Raw genomic sequence first — 20,584 nt, 5'->3', positions numbered from 1 at the left:
CCTATTTATAAAAAAACCTAATTTATCGTCTTTTGGCAGTTAACTTTGAATCACCCTGGGATTTTACTTTTGACATTAATTGGGTGAGTTTAACTGAGTTTCCAAGAATAAATAAAACACTTTTTTAATACAACTATTTTATTCTAATACAAATATAAATTGTTGACTAAATTTAGAATCTATGCGACCGAACTGGATTTTCGGGATCGAAAAGCTTAGGATCTTTAAGGAACATTTTGTCTTTATAGAAATAAGGCATGTATGCACAATTTTGTGCTTTCTTAATTTCAGTTTCGACAAGTTCTTGCTTCTTTTTACAAAGGCCAGTTATGTGTCTCCCGTAGATTCTTCCTGTGTACGGACTTTGAAACTGAGACAATAGTCTATAGTTTTTGTAATCCGGCGTTATATTGTGCTTGCACAAAATACATTGACGTCTTTCCTTTTTAAAAGGGTTTTCCATTTCCACGGGAGAATCATCCTCAGTTATTGACGAAGATTGCCTTGTTGTTGGTAATAGGATGCGCCTTGTTGTTAAATCTGTAAGTTAAATATTTATTTATTGCTTTTTATCAGAAAAAGGATTCAGTACGTTCGGTACGTTAGTACTTACATATGTTCCGGGAGATTGATGTAGCTAGAAAATTCATTATTGAAGTTTATATTTTTACTGTTATCCTCCAAATTTGGGTTACTTTTTCGTTCAAAAATGTATACAAGTCCAGCATAACATAACCTTAAAAAGTTGCTGTCACCTGTAATTCAAGTTTGACAATGACATTTCAGTGTTGCTTGATCTTTTCCAAAGCATGTCTTCCTCCTTGCACTGCATCCAACGGGGTATAATTTGACATATCTTATTACCATTTTATTTTCCTTTTAACAATTTTCAAAGTAAAATATTTATGTTTTAGAGAATCAGTGGTTAAGCACTTGACTTGCAATCTGCAGGTCTTGGGTTCGAATCTCGCCTACCAATGTGTTTTTCGATTTACATATTAAATAAATGTACCAACGTTCGTCCGGTGAAGGAAAAAATTTTGATGCAACCCGCACATATGTGTGAATTCTCAGGAGAAAAAGACGGCAATGCGGCTTGTCACCCGCCAAGTTCCGTCTCGGGAAATGCGAAAAGTGTATTGCGGAGGTTAATTTGGCCCACATCAAATGGAGGTCACTGATCTTTACCTACCCCTCTGGGTTACATGCGTGAGTTGTGAGTATAGGTTATAGTACGTACGAATATTTAGGATATAGTACGTGCTAGATATTTTAGACCAGTTACATATGCTTTGTTTTATAAGTCAGCAATATTCGAGAGTTTATATTTAACTGGTATAACTCCTTTTTTTTTTGAGATGACCTTTGATTTTTGTCCCAAATTTATTAGATTTATAATTGCTTTGAACTTACAAAGTGCCCCTGTCCAATCCACACGACCATATTGAAATTAATTGTTTTTGCTTGGTTTAGTTATTCAACTAGTAGTATTATCACGCCTCTATAATTTTGAATATTATGGAAACAACAGGGTAAAAATAAAAGCAAGAATTTATTTGGTATAATTTTATATTATATTATATAATTGTCATTACAAAAATGTCAATGTTAGCAAAAATAATCACAGTCTGACACTTCTAATCTACACAACTAGTTAAGAATCTAGATTCATACAGAATTTAAACGTTTACATTATTGCCTTTATATAATTCTATTATTTATACATGCAACACCACGCTAAATTACGACGTTAGATACTATTGCAAAGTCTTAGTCTAGACTCCACGCACAACCTAACTTACTGTACATCTTTATAACTAGAGAGTCAATAATCTGAAAAGCATTGACATTACCTTTAATACTTAAAATTAATAAACGGAACTACTCAGATCTCTATTAATTTAATGTAAAAACAAGATGGCGCTACTTTGTTTTTGATGTGTTCTGTATTTCACTGGCAATACTGAACCGTATATGCAAAAACGGTTCCATTCGAAAATTAAATTTTGATACGTAACAGACTTTGATATATTTCACTAATTTTGACCAAATATAGAAACATTTTAGTAACTTAACATCTTTGTTGATTAATATAAGTTCTGGTTTATGTTTTGTTAAACGACACACGATCGATTTCTATGGCACCATCTTATTCTATGGTAACTCGTTATTCAGGTATCTCAAAGTTAATGTCTCAAGTTCACACCCAAAAACATCCTTTACCGAGAAAATATAATATATTATTAATACATCTATAAAATACCCTTGGAAAGCGTTGGACCAATCATAATTGCTAACATTACCCACTAACCACCTTACCGAGCGTCTTGTGACGACCAGTTTTATAAATAACATACTTATATTTACACATCGACTAACAGTCATTTAGCTAAGAGTAATATTGGGCTTAATTCTTTCAGAAAAAAGATCAAAATGTATTTTCTTATGTATTTAATTTAAATAATTATCACAAATTGAAGAATTACTAAAAAAAGTTTTTAATCTGTATCAGTTAATAGGCTTGTGTACGTGTACGTACCTTAGGATTTAAAAAACAAAATAACAAAAATAAAACCAACTAGTGCTGGTGTTTTCATAAATCAATTTTAAAGTCCTGCGAAAATAAGATTTCATGGCGTCAGGTTATTAAATGTCAAATTTGAACGTATTTAATTTCTAAAAAAAATATTAATCTTAATTTATTTTAACAACTATTATTGTTTTTTTCTTTGTAATTTTTATATCATCATAAATTTTATTTCATTCGTATTATTCATTTGCTAGACAAGCCAATTATGATAATAATAATTGAATAAATAATATTTTTTACAAACTCTACAATAATTTTACTTGAATCGCCATTTTATTAATATTGTGCATTCAAATTACATCAGATATTATTATTTTCTTTTAAGAATTAAGCCCCATTCTGTTCATGATTTGAGCAATAGAGTTTGATATGCTAAAGTAGTTTTTGTCAACATCTGTCTCTAGTTTGTTGCATATAATCTGTTATATTTTCTACCAGATTATAAAATAATTAAAATAGAGTGTTATATAAAAAAAATCTGTAGAAGAGAGCTTTTTGTTAAAGAGATTCAACGACATAACATAACCTAAAATTAGGTTATTGGACGGAGATTTTAAATATTTTATCTATATTACTATATCGTATTTAATACAAATACAGCTGTCAAAAATATGCAAAAGTAAAGTATAAAATGATATCGTCATACTCTATGTATAACATAGACAAAATGTGAGTCAGAGACAGATATATGTGGAACAAATGTCACGGTAATCAAATTACGCGCTAATGAGCAAATTTTCCATTCCTTTCTAAACAATTTATCCTCGTTTGAAACGCAATATGGTGAGAGTGACAACAAGGAACAAAGCTATCCAAGCTAATGTGGCCACAAAGCCCATGTAGACATCGGGGTCTTGTAGTGGCCAGCCTCGCGTCAGCACAGAGCGGAGTGAGGTGGTGGCCAGAGTGAGAGGGAGACATAGAGCGATGTAGCGCAAAGCCCACGGCATGCCCTCTATCGGCCAAATTACACCACTCAGCAGTAACGTGGGGTAGAAAGAGCCGAGCGCCAGTTGTATGGCATTTCTTTCTAACTCGCACGCGGCTGATATCACGAAACCGAAGCACATGCCGCAAAGACCTGAAAATATGTTTTTTAATCTTAAGTTAAGTTAAAAAAATAGCCTATAACATGCCCGCGAATATCATCTACCTTCCCGTTAAAGTCCCATTAAAATCGGTTCAGCCGTTTCGGAGATTACTAGGAACAAAAAAAAAAAAAAATGATTTTTTTTGTTACCTACGCAAATATATCTTATGTACGAAATGTAATTTTTTATTAATATGTATAGATAAATTAAGTAAAAAACAATATTTGTAAGTACTCTATTATATCAGATAATGTTTTTTATATAACCAACCTTGCAACAACGTCAGCATTATAACATAAGCGATGTTCCCGTTACACTTGACGCCGAAGACCAGGATCATGAAGACGAGGACGAGCGCGGTCTGTCCGCACATCACCACGAACTGCGTCACCACGTGAGAGAACAGGATCTCCCCGGGAGAGACTCCCGCCACCCAGGACCTGTCCAGCAGACCCTCCATGCGCTCCACGATCAGCGCCGACGACGTCAGAGCCACCGCCAGGAAGAATACGATACTGTAACCAACAAACGTTATTTAGATATCATTTCTATTCAAAGACTAGCTGTCGCCCGCGATTCTGTCCGTGGTGAATTAAAAAAAAACTTAATTAGTAGCCTATATTGTACATCTGTGCCAAATTTCATCAAGATCCGTTGAGCCGTTCTGGAGATACCTTCAAACAAACATCCACTCAACCGTTTAAACTTTCGCTACTAAAGGTCGCCATTTTGTATAGAATCACACCGGAAAGTTAAAGCGAATTAATATTTAAAAGTGTTCCATGCATTAGAATAAGTATGGATGGATGGATGGTTTGTAAGAAGGTAGCTCTAGAATTTACCATAGATATAGAACATAATCTGGAAGATCACATAGACTACTTATTAAGTTTTTTTTACATCCTGCGAATAGTCGCGGGTGATAGCTATTTATATAATAATTCAAAGTCAGACTCACAGTCTTATAATGATAACTTTAGCAGTCATTAAGTGTAGTTTTGACTTCCTTAATTTACTAAAGTAATAAATATTAAAATTATAATTAAAAGTTGAACATAAAAAAAAAACAATATTTTTATTGATCTGTAATATAAAATTCTAAATTAATTAGATAAAAAAAGTTTGGTTGTTCACTTGCTTTTTTTGTTTACAATAAATAAATATAATTATCATAACATAGTTGTAATTGTAAATGAAATAACTTACGTGAGAATAACTCCGGGTGCTACGAAGTCAGTGAATGAAGGATTGATGTCTCCGTAAATTGGGTCTTTGAAGTCGATCGGAATGTCGCCCACTTTCGGGTTGTAGTTACACGTTTCAAGAAGGTCCTGAAAACATTTAAACTATATTAAATCAAAGAAAACAAAGAAAACTATTTATAAAAATTTTAAAGCAACGCACATCGTCTACTTTATGTAACAATTTTTTGAACGTAAAAAAAATTCTTAGTAACTACACCTCTTTTCGTTTCAAAGGTGAAATTAAATAAAGAAACGACAAATTCCGTTATTGCGCAAGTTTGTCTATGGTTATAAATTGAAACAAGATGTAACAGATAGACTATCAAGGATATTTAAACCTGTGAACAAAAGTCAAACTAAATTATGACAGTTCACTAGCGCCCCTCTGACAACGTCAACAATGTCAAACCCTCTTTGTACTGTAGCTGTAATGTCATTTATTCCTGTTTAAACTCCTTTAATCGTTGTTAAAATCACTTATACTAACGCTATATACATATTAACACTACAATTCCATAAAACTCTAATAATTACTACATTCCGTTGTTAATACACTTCTCGCGCCATTCTTCTACTATTTTGCACTTATCTTTTTCTAATACAAAAGGCAAAGGTCTTGATGGCCAGTATGCCACACCTCGTTGGCAGAACGCAAATTCTTTGTCTACCAAAGAGATGGGATATATAATTCTTCGCTCAACAATATGTAAGTAGGTTTTATATATATTCTGTCAGAAACAACCGCGATAGTAGCGCCTCTCACGGGTTCAGATTTATTACCTTAGCGAAGTCTCTGTATGAGAACTGTATGTCCCTGTTGAGCATGAGACCGATCTGTTGGTTGGACATGTCCAGCCACACTTGAACCTCCGACGATACGATAGTGTCGTTGTCTGCTGTGTCCGCTGCACATACAAATATATACTTTATTAAAAAAACAAATAAGAACTATAGTAAATCTCTAGAAATAAATACAGATATTATTGTTGCTGCGACTTATCACTACAAAAATAGCAACTTGTTGACATATTATTAAAAAGGATTATCCTGTAAATTTAGATTTCATTGTACTTGTATTATACAAAGCTTATTAAATTTGTTGCCTATCTTTAGGCGATGGAGGAGGGGACGCATAAGAAGAGAATGTTACCACCATCAAATTCACTTCCCCTTCCCATTATTTCCTTACTAACAATTGTTGGAAAGGTAAAGAGGACTAAAATTAAACCTGATGCAACAGATGTTGTCGCTGGTGTTTGTTAAATTAGAAATGGTACAATTTACAAGTCCTAGACCAAGTAGTACCTAGAGCAAGTCTAGCCACGAGAGCGTCAGTATAATTCTCGTTGAAGTAGATGGCGCCCCAAGCGTCGCCGTCCTTGACCGCTTGTATGGCAGACTCCACGTCGAAGTAGTACTGCTTGATGATGGACTGGTTCTTGAGATGGTCGAGGTAGCGGCAGGACAGGTTCTTCATGGAGCACGAGGAGTTGTACGGGCAGTAGCCGTCCATTACGTTCACGTCGTCGTTTACTATCGCCTGGACAATACAATGGATAATAAAGTATATCTTTCCTATACGTATTTTATTTGATACTAGCTTTTACCCGCGACTTTGTCCACGCGGAATAAAAAAAGAACAAGATAAAAAAGTTCCTATGTCCGTGTCCTGGTTCTAAGCTATCTGCCCACCAATTTTCAGTCAAATTGATTCAGCCGTTCTTGAGTTATAAATAGTGTAACTAACACGACTTTCTTTTATATATATAGATAGATAGATTTCCATACATAGATAAATGTATTTTACATGGGGTTCACTACTGTTATACTTGTACAGACATATTGCCTCCAATTAAATTCTGCGCCTGCGCCATATTGTGACGTCATAGCTGTGATATGGAATAAAGTAGTCAGTGAATAAGATCATATTATTACAGATCAAAGTAATTGACCTGTAATATATTATTTGAAAGACATGGCCGAATACTTAACTTAAAGTAAGCATTTATAATGTCAGATGTCAAATCAATACTGAATTACTCCAAGAAATTTAACCCTTTGTTTTTAGTTTTAACTCTTTAACCGCCGCTGATATTATTGACGTCAAAGATTATATGTTTCACCATAAATATGTATCATCACAATGCTTTCGGTATAAGTACTTCATTATTTATGTTAGAGTCCAAAGATGTATATTATTTGAGTATCTTTATTTAGTTATTTAAGGTACAGTGGAAGCGTGTTAATAACCTCGCGTTCTAAAGTGGACTGATTTAAAATAATACATTAAAGTAATTTGACGCCACAATTTTAACGTTTTAAATCAGTTATGTACGGACCGTACAATTTATTGGTAAAAATCGCGTTTCGCCTAAAAATAATAACGTTTCAATAACTATGATTTGTCAAAAATACGCATTTGGCGCTAGTGTGACGGTATAAAAGTGTTGACATATGTTTAACCTAAAATGTATTTGAAGTACTGTGTAAGTTTTTTATAGTGTTATTTCAATTTTCAGCCGTTAGTTTGTATGAAAGGTAAATGGTTGACTTACAATCTTAAGTCCGCTGGGGTCGCGGCCGATGGCCAGACAGAAGAGTATAACTTGCATGACAGGCAGCGCGAAGATGAACAGCATCACGCCGATGTTGCGCCACATGCGCAAGAAGTTCTTCTGAATCAGAGCCTTGATCTTTCCACGAGATGTCAACTGTGAGGAACATACAGAACGATTGTTAATAAAGGATTTTTAAACAACGTTATTATTTTCCAAACGCAATTTTACGTGTAAAGGGAAAACTGTGGATCTGTTTTTTAAGAAAATTGCTCTAAAATGTTAAACATGATATTTGACAGTCACAATCAACGTGGTGGAAAAGTATAGATTGCTATTTTTGATAACAAAAAAAATATATATTATTAAATTAAATGTAAAAATCTAGTAAACCAAATCAAGCACTTAAGTATCCTTATTCTTTGAATATGCTAATTGTGTTTTTGATATTTTAATTTAAATAATATTGTTTACATTTAAACAGTCGCCGCACTCTTCGCATTCAGTCGTCACAACTTCAGTCATTTTTCCGGGAATCTGAAACAAGGAATAAAATTGTTCTAAAACTAACGCTTTTAAACATCCTAACACCAAAGAAAATAAATCTTACTAATATTATAAATGCGAAAGTTTAGATGGATGTTTGTTTGAATGTATCTCCGGAACGGTTCAACGGATCTTGATGAAATTTGGCATAGATGTAATTGCATAGTCTGGAAGAACACATAGATTATTTATTAAGTTTTTTTTCTAATGCCGCGCGGTTGGAGTCGCGGGCAATAGCTACTGTTTCATTATTTATCATCCTCATTTAACTACTTAATTAATTTTTAATTCATGTCATCAAATGAATCAGTAAATTTACTTACATCGCCGTTAGAGCCGGCGCCATTGTCAACAATAAGCACTTCCTTGCTCTGATGGAAGTTGAGGCCGACGACCTGCGCGTCCTCCGCCGCGTACGGCGCCTCCTCGCGCTTTGCCATCTTGTTCAGACCCAACGCACCTCCCGACACATTCAGCTCCACCACTTGGTTGGCTTGCCCTGATAGTACACAAGATTCTCTCAACAAGTTTCATGCCACTACGATGTAAGCTGATAGCCTAAATTAGGTATAGATTATTTAGTGTTCGAATATTTCACGTTATAGTATAATTCGTATTTTTAACAAATATCAATAACTCTATAATGTTGCGGCAACACCGGCCACGGAGTTAAGTGGCCAGTGCGCACCGCACCGCGTGTATATATTTTTTTTTCTTCTTTTTTCAATAAAAACACCAGTCTTGTAATAAAAAAGCAGTTCTTTATTTTAATAATAATTAAAATATTGTATTTATTTCTATCGAAGGTTTCAGAACATAAACAATAATATTTTGTATCGACACATCTTAAGGGTTCTAATTAAGTTGCGAATTGTGGGGTTATTACCAGAACAAATAAAAGGAGCTGGTTATTAACCTAGCAAAGCGGTTGCGATTCCTCAAACACTTCTGTCACGGTTGTTGTGAGATCACGAGGACCTCATGTTAGCGTAAGAGTGGTACATGTTAGACATACCTAAACCGACTTTCCATTTTAAAAGATAGCCAATCTCGTAGAAATGTGAATAGGCTAAAATGAAAAATAATTTGCTTCTATTGTTTTCAGCCGACTTCAAAAAGAAGGAGGTTATCAATTCGACTGTATTTTTTTAAATTAAATATTTTTTTTATTTATATAAAAAAATTTCTTTATTTAACTATAAGCCATTTTTCACAAAATTAGTGGGGCTCTGTCTCCCGAACTAGTTAAAACTGTGTTTCGGGAGGCAGCGCCTTCTCTTATATATTACTTAATTAAGCGTTAGTTACTATATTATATATGTTAAAAGATACATTGTATTTTGTTATATTAAAGAGACAATTTGTGTGTATTAATAAGTGTTTTGTGTGTTTGTGTTTGAAATTATATATATTATTCGGATGTAATAAGATCTAAATTTATTTGTTATCGTCATAAACCAATTGGTTTTTTTTAAAGTAGAGGTTACGTTTTGTAGTTGGTAAACTTAAGAAACGACTTAGTTTTTTTTCCTTTTTAAAGTACGAGATAATTTTATAAATAAAACACAATACAAGACCATACCAATTCAACACAGTGTAAAAAAAATGACTATATAATTAATTTTTTTTAAAATTATGAATCCTAAAATAATATGTACAAGAATTTTAGTTTTTTTTTTAATGCAATAAAAGATCATCTTTTAACCTTCATTGCTGCTGAAATTAAAAACAAAAAAAAGTGATAAAAGGACGCATCATTTACGGTCAATTGCAATATGTTTAAATTAGCAGTCTGCAAAAAACCGACATTGTTATTGATTTTTTTTAACTATAGGCGCTAGTTTTTAGAGTATTATTTCTTCCATAGCGACATATTGTCTTAATTATGTATTAGGAAGTACTATATTAAAACATTGTGTTAAAAATAATGTTAATAATTTCCTGTTATGTTAAAATCCACAATACATGTGTTGCCAACGTCAAATATTTTTCCATAAATGATTTCCTCATGCAAAGTTTTGCCAAAAAAATGTGATTTGCATATTGTTTGTAGATTATATAACGTAAGATTTTAAGTTTACTTCTATGCTAATAAAAATGCGTCATTACGATGCCAATGACGTATGTCATAGACAACAGATTTTTTTTTTATATCACAAGGTGGCAAACGAGCAAGCGGTCACCTGAATACACGATAGCGAAGCGACCGCTGCTTTATTATATATTCTGTGAGGTGATATATTTATGTTTTTAATAGTAATAAGAATTATTGTCTGAATTGTAAAATTACTGTCTAATTAGTCTAAGTAATTTTGATCATATTTAGTTAGTACTTTTTGAACAATAACATTTAATGTCAACTTTTTAGTTTTTTTGTACATCTTGATGTATCCGGCCTTTAATTTTTTTGCAGTAATTTAACATTAACTCTATCGTAATACTATTCAATGTTTGTTGCAAATGGTTGTTTGCCTTGTATAGGCATCTACAATGTCATTGGCTGTAAGATGGCAGAATGCCAAAGTATTTTTGCCCGTGTCGTTAAGAATAAAAAAAAAACAAATTTAATACGATGACTATTTCTTAGACCTTGTTTTTAGTTAGTTGGTTGCGGACACATAAGCATAATTAGTACGTATTTTGCGTTAGAATAGTCTTACAACGATTCAGTTTTAAAAAACCTCCATTAGAACGCACTTTATGTTTACCGCAGCTTGAATATCAGTCATTTTATTATCTCTACTTACCCTGTTTTCTAGAGAGCTTGAGGAATACATCTTCAAGTGAGATACAGCTGTACATAGTGAGAAGAGCTTGCGGGGATTCCTCAGCGAGTAGTCGACCGCTGCGCATTAGACCAATCTGGAAAACGACATCAAAACTTTTTAGAGGTTAGGAATGACTAGCAAAATAAAATCTTTATAACATTTCAGTTTAGGAACCGACATTTAGAAGTTGATTATAATAATTTTATTTAATACAATAAAAAAGGAGCAGAAGAGCTAAATGACTTTAATAATAAGAACTGCATAGTTCTTACGTAACAAGAATTTCGTCTCGAAAAATCTGAGATAACAATATCTTTAATTAAATAATAACTATACTTTGGTATCATTTATAACTGTTTAATGTAACGTAGAACGTAGTGGCGACTAAGATGATTGAAGATTGATGATAAAGAAACTGTAACGATGTTTGTAATCTCGTGATAGTACTCACACAATGCGCCTGCCGGGCCTCCTCTATGTAATGGGTTGTGATGATCACAGTCTTGTCACCCGAGCTGGTGATTTGCACGAGGTGGGTCCAGATGGACTGACGCAACAGCGGGTCCACGCCCACAGTCGGTTCGTCCAGGATCAGTAGCTCCGGGTCGTGCATCAATGCCACCGCGAATGACACACGCCGCTGTTGACCACCACTGGAAGATAGCACAAGTTTATGTATAGACTTTAAGACAACTTCATATCAATATTAAATAGTACATTTTTAAAATTTCGATTTGTCATAAAGTTTTAAAGAATTAAAATTATTTAAAAAATGCAAAAAAGAAATACTCTCAAACAGTTTCAGAGGATTTGTATAATGGGCGTCGCGAGGGTGGGGAGGAGGTTGTAAGGAAAGGCAACTGTCCTCCTAGAGAATTGATAATGAAATAGATATACTGCTACTTTGATTAAGACCATTTTAATGGTAGTTAACCCCACACCTATAGTCTAGACTACCTACGCCTATGTTATAATACTTTCATGTTTAAGACTTAAAGCTTCAACTTTAAATGGAGTTTTTAGTAGAATCTAATTACTAATTAAAATACATTATGTACCTTAAGAAAAAAATCTTAAATCACAAATTTATCACAAGTTTTCAGGCTGTTTGGCGATGTATGTAGCGTCAGTGAAACCGTTACTAATACCGTTCTGGTTAACAGGATATTTGGAAGATTTATTAACACACAGAGTTTATTTAGAACCGTTATTATTTATCTGTGACTGTGTATTGGTAAACGTGCCAAATAGTTAACGTATTTTGGTAAATGAACACTTTGTATATATCTTATATATATAAAAGAAAGTCGTGTTAGTTACACTATTTATAACTCAAGATCGGTCGAACTGATTTAGCTGAAAATTGATGGGGAGGTAGCTTAGAACTAGGAGACGGACATAGGAACTTTTTTATCTTGTGTGCATTTTTTTCCGCGCGAACGGAGTCGCGGGTAAAAGCTAGTTAGAAATAACGATATGAGTATATTAGAGGAAATCTGAAAGTAACCGGTGGTAGAAAAATTGAGAAGTAAAAGGTTAGCGTGGTATTGGCATGTTATGAGGAGAGAAGAATCGCATGTGGCAAAGAGAACGTTAAGTATGAGTGTGGAGGTACACAGGTAGACGTAGGCCTAGGAAGAGATGGATGTATTGAGTGAAAGGTGACATGATCAAGAAGGGGGTGACAATGGAGATGACGGCAGATTGATTTGGAGGACGGAAACCTGGTGCACCGACCGTACGTAAATGGGACAAGATCAAGGATATGATGATGATGATGATGAACACTTTGTCTACATTATAGGTATTTAACAAACGTGTTGTCTATTTTTCTTTGAAAGAAGAGATATTCAGGTTAAAATTTAATTAAAAAATGAGGATAAACGTCATCATCAGTCTCTATCTGCCCACTGCTGGATAATGCTGGCCTTTCCCAATGCCTTCAATAATTACGTCAGCATTTTTTGTATTGTGTAAATTGGTATAGCGTGACGTTGTAATTTTGATCATTTTCACTTTGAGCACAAGTATTGCGTTATAAAGTAACATATTCGATATCAATTGAAGCGAAAGTTTTTGTATCTAGGTTACATTAATATATTGGAAGATGTTAATTGATTTTATTTTAATATCGTTTGCATAAAAAAATCTTTTAATATGAATTAATTGAAATAATTAGCGCGAATAAAGAAGGAAAATTTATTCAGTAATATTTTATAATTATTAATATCGAAACACCTTCCAAAAATATTTTTTTTTTAATATAAAAAATCATAAATCAGCTAATCAGTTTTAATATGAATGACGTAACTCATCTTGATACTTGCTTATTTTTCCCACAATTGGTCTAGTCCAAACATTGCTGTGTAATAAAAATATTTATACGCATATGTCTAACAGTTGTTCTGTTGTTTATAAACTTAGCAAAATGTTTCGTTCAATTTATTATAACAATGAATGTTGTGGGAAACTGTATAATTGTAAGATTATAAGGTTATTGAAACATTTATATCTAGAATGATCTTTGGAGATGTCGAGTTTACAAAAAAAAAAAAAACATTGAGATAATAGCAAAATTGTGGGTAATAACTATTTACGTAGGATCCTAAAAATTGGACTATGCATGACATCTCTATTTTAAAAAGTCAACGTCATTCGTGATATTTTGTTGTTTATTGTATATTGCAGAGATATTTGTCATAATCTAATATATAAAATTCTCGTGTCACAGTTTTCGTTCCCGTACTCCTCCGAAACGGCTTGACCGATTCTCATGAAATTTTGTGAGCATATTCAGTAGGTCTGAGAATCGGACAACATCTATTTTTCATTTTTTTTAACTGCGCGCGGACGGAGTCGCGGGCGACAGCTAGTACACTGATAAATATTTCTTTAAATTTTATAAACTCAATGACTAAACCTATACGTGTCGACCTTTAATCGTTCACATCTTCAAGGCGATCCTCTTTTGCTATCCCAATAACTTTTCGTTTATTTAACTGATGTTTAAATATTAACTTTAAATATTTATTTAATCTTTAAGTTATTAAGTTTTGGCCTTTAAGCGTTTCTTTAAATTTTATGATAGACTTTTTTCTTCTATGTAAATAATCGTCTATTTAATAGAAATCTTACAGGAAAAAACATTTTGCAAATGATAAAATTACAGGAAAAGTTGTTAATATTTTGTGTGCATATATTTAGACAGTAATTGAAATCACAAAATATTAAAAAAAAACAGTTTTTGAGTTACGACCACACACTAAGGAGCCGTATGTAAACAAAACAGCTAGATGTGGAAACGTACACGTATAAAACGGAGGCAGCCAAGGGCAGTGTTATGAGGAAATTTCCTTTACAATAGCAATATGCCTTGATGACGTTGACCTTGTGACATTTGCCAATCTCTTCATCCGTTAGTTCTATTTTATCAGACAACTAGCTGTCACCCGCGACTCCAACCGCGCAGATATAAAAAAAACTGAATACATATTGATAACATAAAATGTTCTACATCTGTCCCAAACTTTATCAAGATCCATTGAGCCGTTCCGGAGATACTTTCAAACCATCCATCCATCCAAACATTCACATTTATAATATTAGTAAGATTATAACACGCATCTAACATCGCTCGCATTTAGTAGAAAGCAATATTTGATCTCGAAGCAATTCTGCTAATTTGCAGTATTTAAAATTAATATTTTTAATACATTTGATTTCTAACGGATAAAAAAATTTAAAACAATTAAAAAAAAAATTTAATTTTTTTTTTTCTAAAGAACGCAATCGATTTTTTTTTGTATTCCATTTCTCGAATTGATCTCAAGGATCGAATATTAATTTTGGAAGTTGCGGCTGCGCCAGTGGAAATAGTCTTTATGTGGAATTTTATAATTATTTGATCACACATCTGTAATATAAAGAAAACAAATTCACCTTAACCTCAATTCAAGGGATAATATGTTAAGTTGTGAGTCAGTTATTTGACGGACAGTTCGAGTAAATAATATTTTCCCAGAAACAAAATGACAGATAGTAGCAAGTAGTTTCTAACTATTGAAATTATTACTAAGCGATTTACGTAAGGTAGTAAATAAACAAGTGACTAAGAACTGAGCTAATTAACTTACTATAGCTAAGTACAGTCGAACCTGTATAAACGAGAGTCTAAGGTACCGCGATAGAAGTTTCTCTGTAACGCGACATATAGGTGTCGTCCGTCGGGACCGAACAATGACTCTTATTTATAAAGGTTCCTCACTTATCACAGATTCGACTGTATACCGTGGGTTTTCACTGACGAAACAGCTGTTATTTCTCTCAATCTTTTTAAATAAGTAGAGATAACTATATGTATTTCTCCACAGATGCAATGGTTACATATTCAACTTTTCTGTGAGTAGATGTTATTTTCAAATTGTTTTTAAAAATACATTATTATAGTAAACTAGCTATCGCCCGCGACTCCGTCCGCGCGCAGTTAAAAAATGGGGGGGGGGGTTATGAAAAATAGATGTTGGCCGATTCTCAGACCTACTGAATATGCTCACAAAATTTCATGAGAATCAGTCAAGCCGTTTCGGAGGAGTACGGGAACGAAAACTGTGACACGAGAATTTTATATATTAGATATTATCATTTAAGTGAATATTTAATAAAAGTAAAAGATTTTATAACATTTTTTTAACTTTGTTTACTAAATTCGGGGTTATAAAGAATTTGTTTAAGCAAAGAAAATATTCCCAAAGTAAAATGATACGTCTTTGTAATGCAAGGAAGTTAATTTCCTTGTTTAAAGTAATTTGATCTAAATGTTTGTTATCATATACTTGTTATATGTTGTGGGAAAAACTTGTTTACGAATTACTACCGGTGTCTGAAAGACGTTATAAAATTGTATCTAACTGGCACTATACTTATATAAAAGGAAGAAGCGAGTTAATTACAAAATAACTACTTTTTTTTAGAAAATCACATTTTCGTATATCGTGATCTCTCGGGCCTTTTCCCACTCATATGGGGTCGGCACATAAGGTTTTGATTAAAGTTTTGGTTTATTTTTTAAGGCCGGCTGCCTGTCGCCAACCCTTCTTGGGAGGAATATCTTAAAATTTAATATAATATAAGTTTAAGTGTACTCTTTAGCGGTAAATGACCAATCCAACAAATGGCAGTAGCATTTGTAGCACCAAAAGGAAAGTCAATATAAAGAAATACTAATCCATATTATTTGTGCATGTTCCCAATAATTTCAACGTTCAAATACATTTTAAAACTGTTTTTTGTATTAGAATTCGGAATTTTGATTTTATTTGACATGACATGATCACTTTATCTAATGTGTTCAAATAAAATTAGCTAACAATATAATACAATTTCACTTCATTTTATTTTACAATTTCCTTTGTGTGTTTTCAAGATTTTCAGGTAGTTGAAACATAATTGTATGGATCAAATTAGCTAATAAACTAAATTAATTAAATAACATTAGAGACTTACCTCAAGTTCTTAACCATGCGGTTCTCGCTAGGCAAATCTAGGAAGTCTAACAGGAACCGAAGACGTTCAGAGATCTCGCGTGTTTCCATACCGAAAATCCAACCGAAGTACATCATTGTCTCCTTAATGGTGAACTCTCCATATAGTGCAATCTCCTGAGGCATATAACCTACGCGCTTGCCTGGCACTCCCGAACCTGGTAAAGATTTAAAAGTTTTTTTATACTATATGTTCCAATCCAAACACCATAGAGAAACTGCATAATTTTCTGTATAAAACTCGAAAATTATCTTTTCTCTTATATGTAACGTTGTTACAGTGAATAAAATCGTAAATCTGCGCAGAAATACAAAGATATTTGCGAAGTTAAGCAACTCGTATTGGGCCAACGTGGTTGACTAAGGTCCTTCAACTTCAGATAGACTAGAGCATAGAGAGCGAGGTCATTTTAGTGACCACCCTTATTATACAAAATCATATTCAAAATGTGTCGCATTGTATCTAGCAGGCACAGATTTGTCATACAGGACTAGACAGACCGATGTAAGTAAATTATTCATACCTTTAGTACCAGGCTTTCCTCCCAGTACCCATATCTCTCCGCTGTTCAGCTTGCGTCTGCCAACGATGCAGGAGAGCAGTGTGGTCTTGCCGCAACCCGACGCGCCCAGCAGTCCGTAACTGATGATAAAAAATGCATGTAAGTTGAAAATAAAGGTTCGTCGTTTCAATAGTCGTAGGTGTAGAGTGAAGAATTATGTGTCCGATCTCTTTGGTTGACAAGGAGCTTGCGTTCTGCCAAACAGATGGCATACTGGCCACCAAGATCTTTGCCTTTTGTATTAGAAAAAAATAGGTGAAAAAATAGTAATCGAATGGCGCGGGAATTATTAACAACGTGATGTAGGAGTGAATAAAGTTTGATTGATAAAATTATTGTAAATATGGGTATAGTGTAAGAATAAGGATTTAACAACGGAATAAAAAAGCATTTTTGGCTGCCGTGCTGATGTTTTCAATTTATATAGTAGATAAATTATTTTTAAATATAAAAATGGTAATAAAAGATCATGAATAAATCTGCAATTGCAGATGTTCATTGGCAGCAGTCGCTTCACTATTTCGGAGAAATCATTTGCCACCTTATATTATGTAAAAAAAAAAAAATTCATTTGCATAATAACATTACGCAAAATTAAATGTCAGGTGATCAGGAAAGTACACACTTTCTGAAAACGTTCACATGTAGCCTACAGTTGCCATAGTAACGTGGCGACCGATGTACACAAAACTATAAGTGATGGCTAGTATGTTTTAAATATTATAAATATTAGTTGTGCGCAGAACCTTTGCAGATGACCTCATAACGTAGCATCAGCAAACTTGCGCGCGCGCAAATATCAATCTAAACAATATACATTGATTCTACCAAGATCAATAAGCGATTATGTTTAATAAACATACAAATAAAGAAGATCTTACTTTTATGACTAGACTAGCTTATAACCGCGACTCCGTCCGCGCGGAGTAAAAAAAATGCACACAAGATAGAAAAGTTCCTATGTCCGTCTCCTAGTTCTAAGCTACCTCCCCAACAATTTTCACTCAAATCGATTCAGCCGTTTTTGAGTTATAAATGGTGTAACTAACACGACTTTCTTTTATCTATATAAGACTAGCTTTTACCCGCAACTCCGTCCGCGCGGAATAAAAAATAGAAAACGTGGTAAAAATTATCTTATGTCCTTTTCCTGGTTCTAAGCTACCTGCCCACCAATTTTCAGTCAAATCGATTCAGCCGTTCTTGAGTTATAAATAGTGTAACTAACACAACAGCTACCTGCCCACCAATTTTCAGTCAAATCAATTCAGCCGTTCTTGAGTTATAAATAGTGTAACTAACACAACTTTCTTATATATATATAGATATAAGATTTGTCATCAGTAATTTGAAATTTTAATTGTGTTTTCTTGTCGGAATGATAGACATACATACGACGGGACTATTGTAATGTACTCTTTGAAAATAATGTCATTCCATTCCGATGTCGAAATAACATAGGATCACAATTGAGGTTATTATTTTTTAATTAATTAAGTAAGTTAAATTTTAGTAATTACTAGTTGTTTCTAATTGTTCAAACTGTTAGTTTGAAACAACTGCGTCTGAGATACAAAGACATACATACAATCTTTGAGAGTGAAGGCAGATATAACTTTCACTGTAATCGAGTACATCTCTGACTTACTGCTCTTATGAATGTGTTATTTAACATTATGGTTGACACAAACCAATATATTTATTATTAAATATTATACACGGTTATTTATAATTAACCAGAAAAAAAACAGGTAATAAAAAACATAGTTTCAAGTCATTATTTTTTTTTATACTCAACAATGTTGAAGTTAACAAATTAAAAACTTTAAAATCCTGTAAAAACATGGATACAATCTATATATATAAAAGAAAGTCGTGTTAGTTACACTATTTATAACTCAAGATCGGTCGAACTGATTTCGCTGAAAATTGATAGGGAGGTAGCTTAGAACTAGGACACGGACATAGGAACTTTTTTTATCTTGTGTGCATTTTTTTATTCCGCGCGGACGGAGTCGCGGGTAAAAGCTAGTACTTTATATAAACAAAATAATACGAGTCATTTTGGCTTAAAGAATTAAGCTAGGTCGTTGCGGGGTAAAGTGAATGGACGAGAAGTGGGTAAATATCATAGCAGCTTTTAGATTTTGCTTTTAATTTAATAGAATGTGCGTAAACTATTACTACAAGCGTTAACTTTGTGTGCGTGCACGCGCACTGATTATTTCAATTCACAAAATATTATTTTTTGAAGGATAATTTTTCAGTTTTGATATGCATATTTTTATTTCTTAAAATGATCAGTACAGATCAGTTTTTCTAGTACCTAATTAACAAAATAACGGTGGATTAATAATTCAAGTGAAATCTTTTTACCCCTTTTTAAAGTAATTACGCTAACTGATGTACATGTTTGATATTAATCAAGCTATTATTAATAGTAAAACAATTTTTTGATATAGCATTATGGTCAAATTTTTATTAATGGGCATCTAATAATAGTACTACTCACCATAATAATTCTATTTTTAATGTTATACCTAAATTAATATCAAATTATAAGCAAAATTTAAAAATACTAGCTGTCGCTGACGACTCCGTCCGCGCGTAATAAAAATTAATTAATAGCCTATGTGTTCTTCCAGACTATGCCAAATTTCATCGAGAGATTTCATCGATTTTTAAATCTTTGAATATTTTAAAGAATTGTCTGCTTTTCTATATACGTATTCTTTGTATTCTTGTAAAGTAAAACCAGTTTGAGTTTTTACATTATTTTTTATTTATTGAAAAACAATTAATATAAATAAGAAATAATCTGACAGCCCTAAGACTAAGTTAAACATAAGTAACGGTCTGTTTGTTTCGTTGTTTTGTTAACAATGTCGAAATATATTATATTCACATTCTATTTTAATTAATTAACATCACGTTAGATCTCTAAAAATACTTGAAACACAGTAAGAATGTTAAAAGAAATAAATTATTACAAATTGGATAGAATTTCATTCTCTAAGAAGAAATGAGATCAATGGTTTAGGATGAAATAACACTATTTGTTAGTTAAAATAACAAAAAATCTTTGGGATAAAACAATTCGACTGACATCTCACTCGACAGTATCGATTTTAAACTTGGATGGAACACGATGGACACATATAAAACTATCCCTTCTGTGCCAGTTGGGTAAAAAGGTGAATATTAGAAAACATATTTCCGTATTGCCGCAGACCTTATTGAAGTCGAACTTTCATTGACATCGACCTATTACGTAAAGTTACCGTTTACTTTGAATGCAACTCGACGGCAATACGTAAACGCAGTGACATAAATGCCAAGACAATATTTAAGTAAACTTAAGGAAGTTCCGATGATTCAAACATTAATGTAAATGTTAAATGTAAGTTTTAAATACTACCTACTATATAATACTAGCCGTCACCCGCTACTATGTCCGCGTGGAATAAAAAAAAATCAAGACTATGTTCTACATCTGTGCGAAATTTCATCAAGATCCGTTGAGCCGTTTTGGAGATACCTTCTCCGAAATAGCGAGGCGACCGTTGCCCATAGACATCCGCAAATGCAGATGCGTTGCCTACCTTTAATCGACGGAGAAGGGGACGCACACAAAGAGGATATTTCTCCTTCTTATGCGTCCCCTCTTCTGTCAAATCCCCCTTCCCA

The 20,584-nt window shown here is 33.1% G+C and overlaps 2 protein-coding genes across 3 annotated transcripts in view; both read right to left on the bottom strand.

Annotated features, from left to right (window-relative positions):
• Positions 1–165: 165 nt before the first annotated feature.
• On the bottom strand, positions 166–758 carry LOC106716226 (28S ribosomal protein S18c, mitochondrial). Its single transcript, XM_014509704.2, has 2 exons — positions 614–758; positions 166–540 (listed from the first exon to the last, which is right to left on the bottom strand). Exons 1-2 carry the CDS (start codon positions 648–650, stop codon positions 173–175), a joined length of 405 nt encoding a protein of 134 aa, XP_014365190.1. The 5' UTR covers positions 651–758; the 3' UTR covers positions 166–172.
• A 2,420-nt stretch (positions 759–3,178) lies between these two features.
• The window catches only part of LOC106716234 (ABC transporter G family member 23), a 62,536-nt gene continuing 45,130 nt past the window's right edge, over positions 3,179–20,584 (bottom strand). For both annotated transcript variants that reach the window (XM_045683943.1, XM_045683944.1), the window contains 12 exons: positions 16,859–16,977; positions 16,297–16,492; positions 11,246–11,447; positions 10,774–10,888; positions 8,350–8,525; positions 7,955–8,017; positions 7,481–7,636; positions 6,231–6,465; positions 5,706–5,830; positions 4,888–5,012; positions 3,952–4,196; positions 3,179–3,671 (listed from right to left, as the gene is read on the bottom strand). In XM_045683943.1, coding sequence (XP_045539899.1) covers positions 3,349–3,671; positions 3,952–4,196; positions 4,888–5,012; positions 5,706–5,830; positions 6,231–6,465; positions 7,481–7,636; positions 7,955–8,017; positions 8,350–8,525; positions 10,774–10,888; positions 11,246–11,447; positions 16,297–16,492; positions 16,859–16,977 — 2,080 coding nt within the window. In that variant the 3' untranslated portion in view covers positions 3,179–3,348. The remainder of the gene's footprint in view (positions 3,672–3,951; positions 4,197–4,887; positions 5,013–5,705; positions 5,831–6,230; positions 6,466–7,480; positions 7,637–7,954; positions 8,018–8,349; positions 8,526–10,773; positions 10,889–11,245; positions 11,448–16,296; positions 16,493–16,858; positions 16,978–20,584) is intronic.

Source organism: Papilio machaon, chromosome 24 (genome assembly GCF_912999745.1).
Source record: "Papilio machaon chromosome 24, ilPapMach1.1, whole genome shotgun sequence".
Lineage (NCBI taxonomy): Eukaryota > Metazoa > Arthropoda > Insecta > Lepidoptera > Papilionidae > Papilio > Papilio machaon.
The sequence above is the reverse complement of the archived record's forward strand: the minus strand, read 5'-3'. Positions and strand labels throughout refer to the sequence as shown.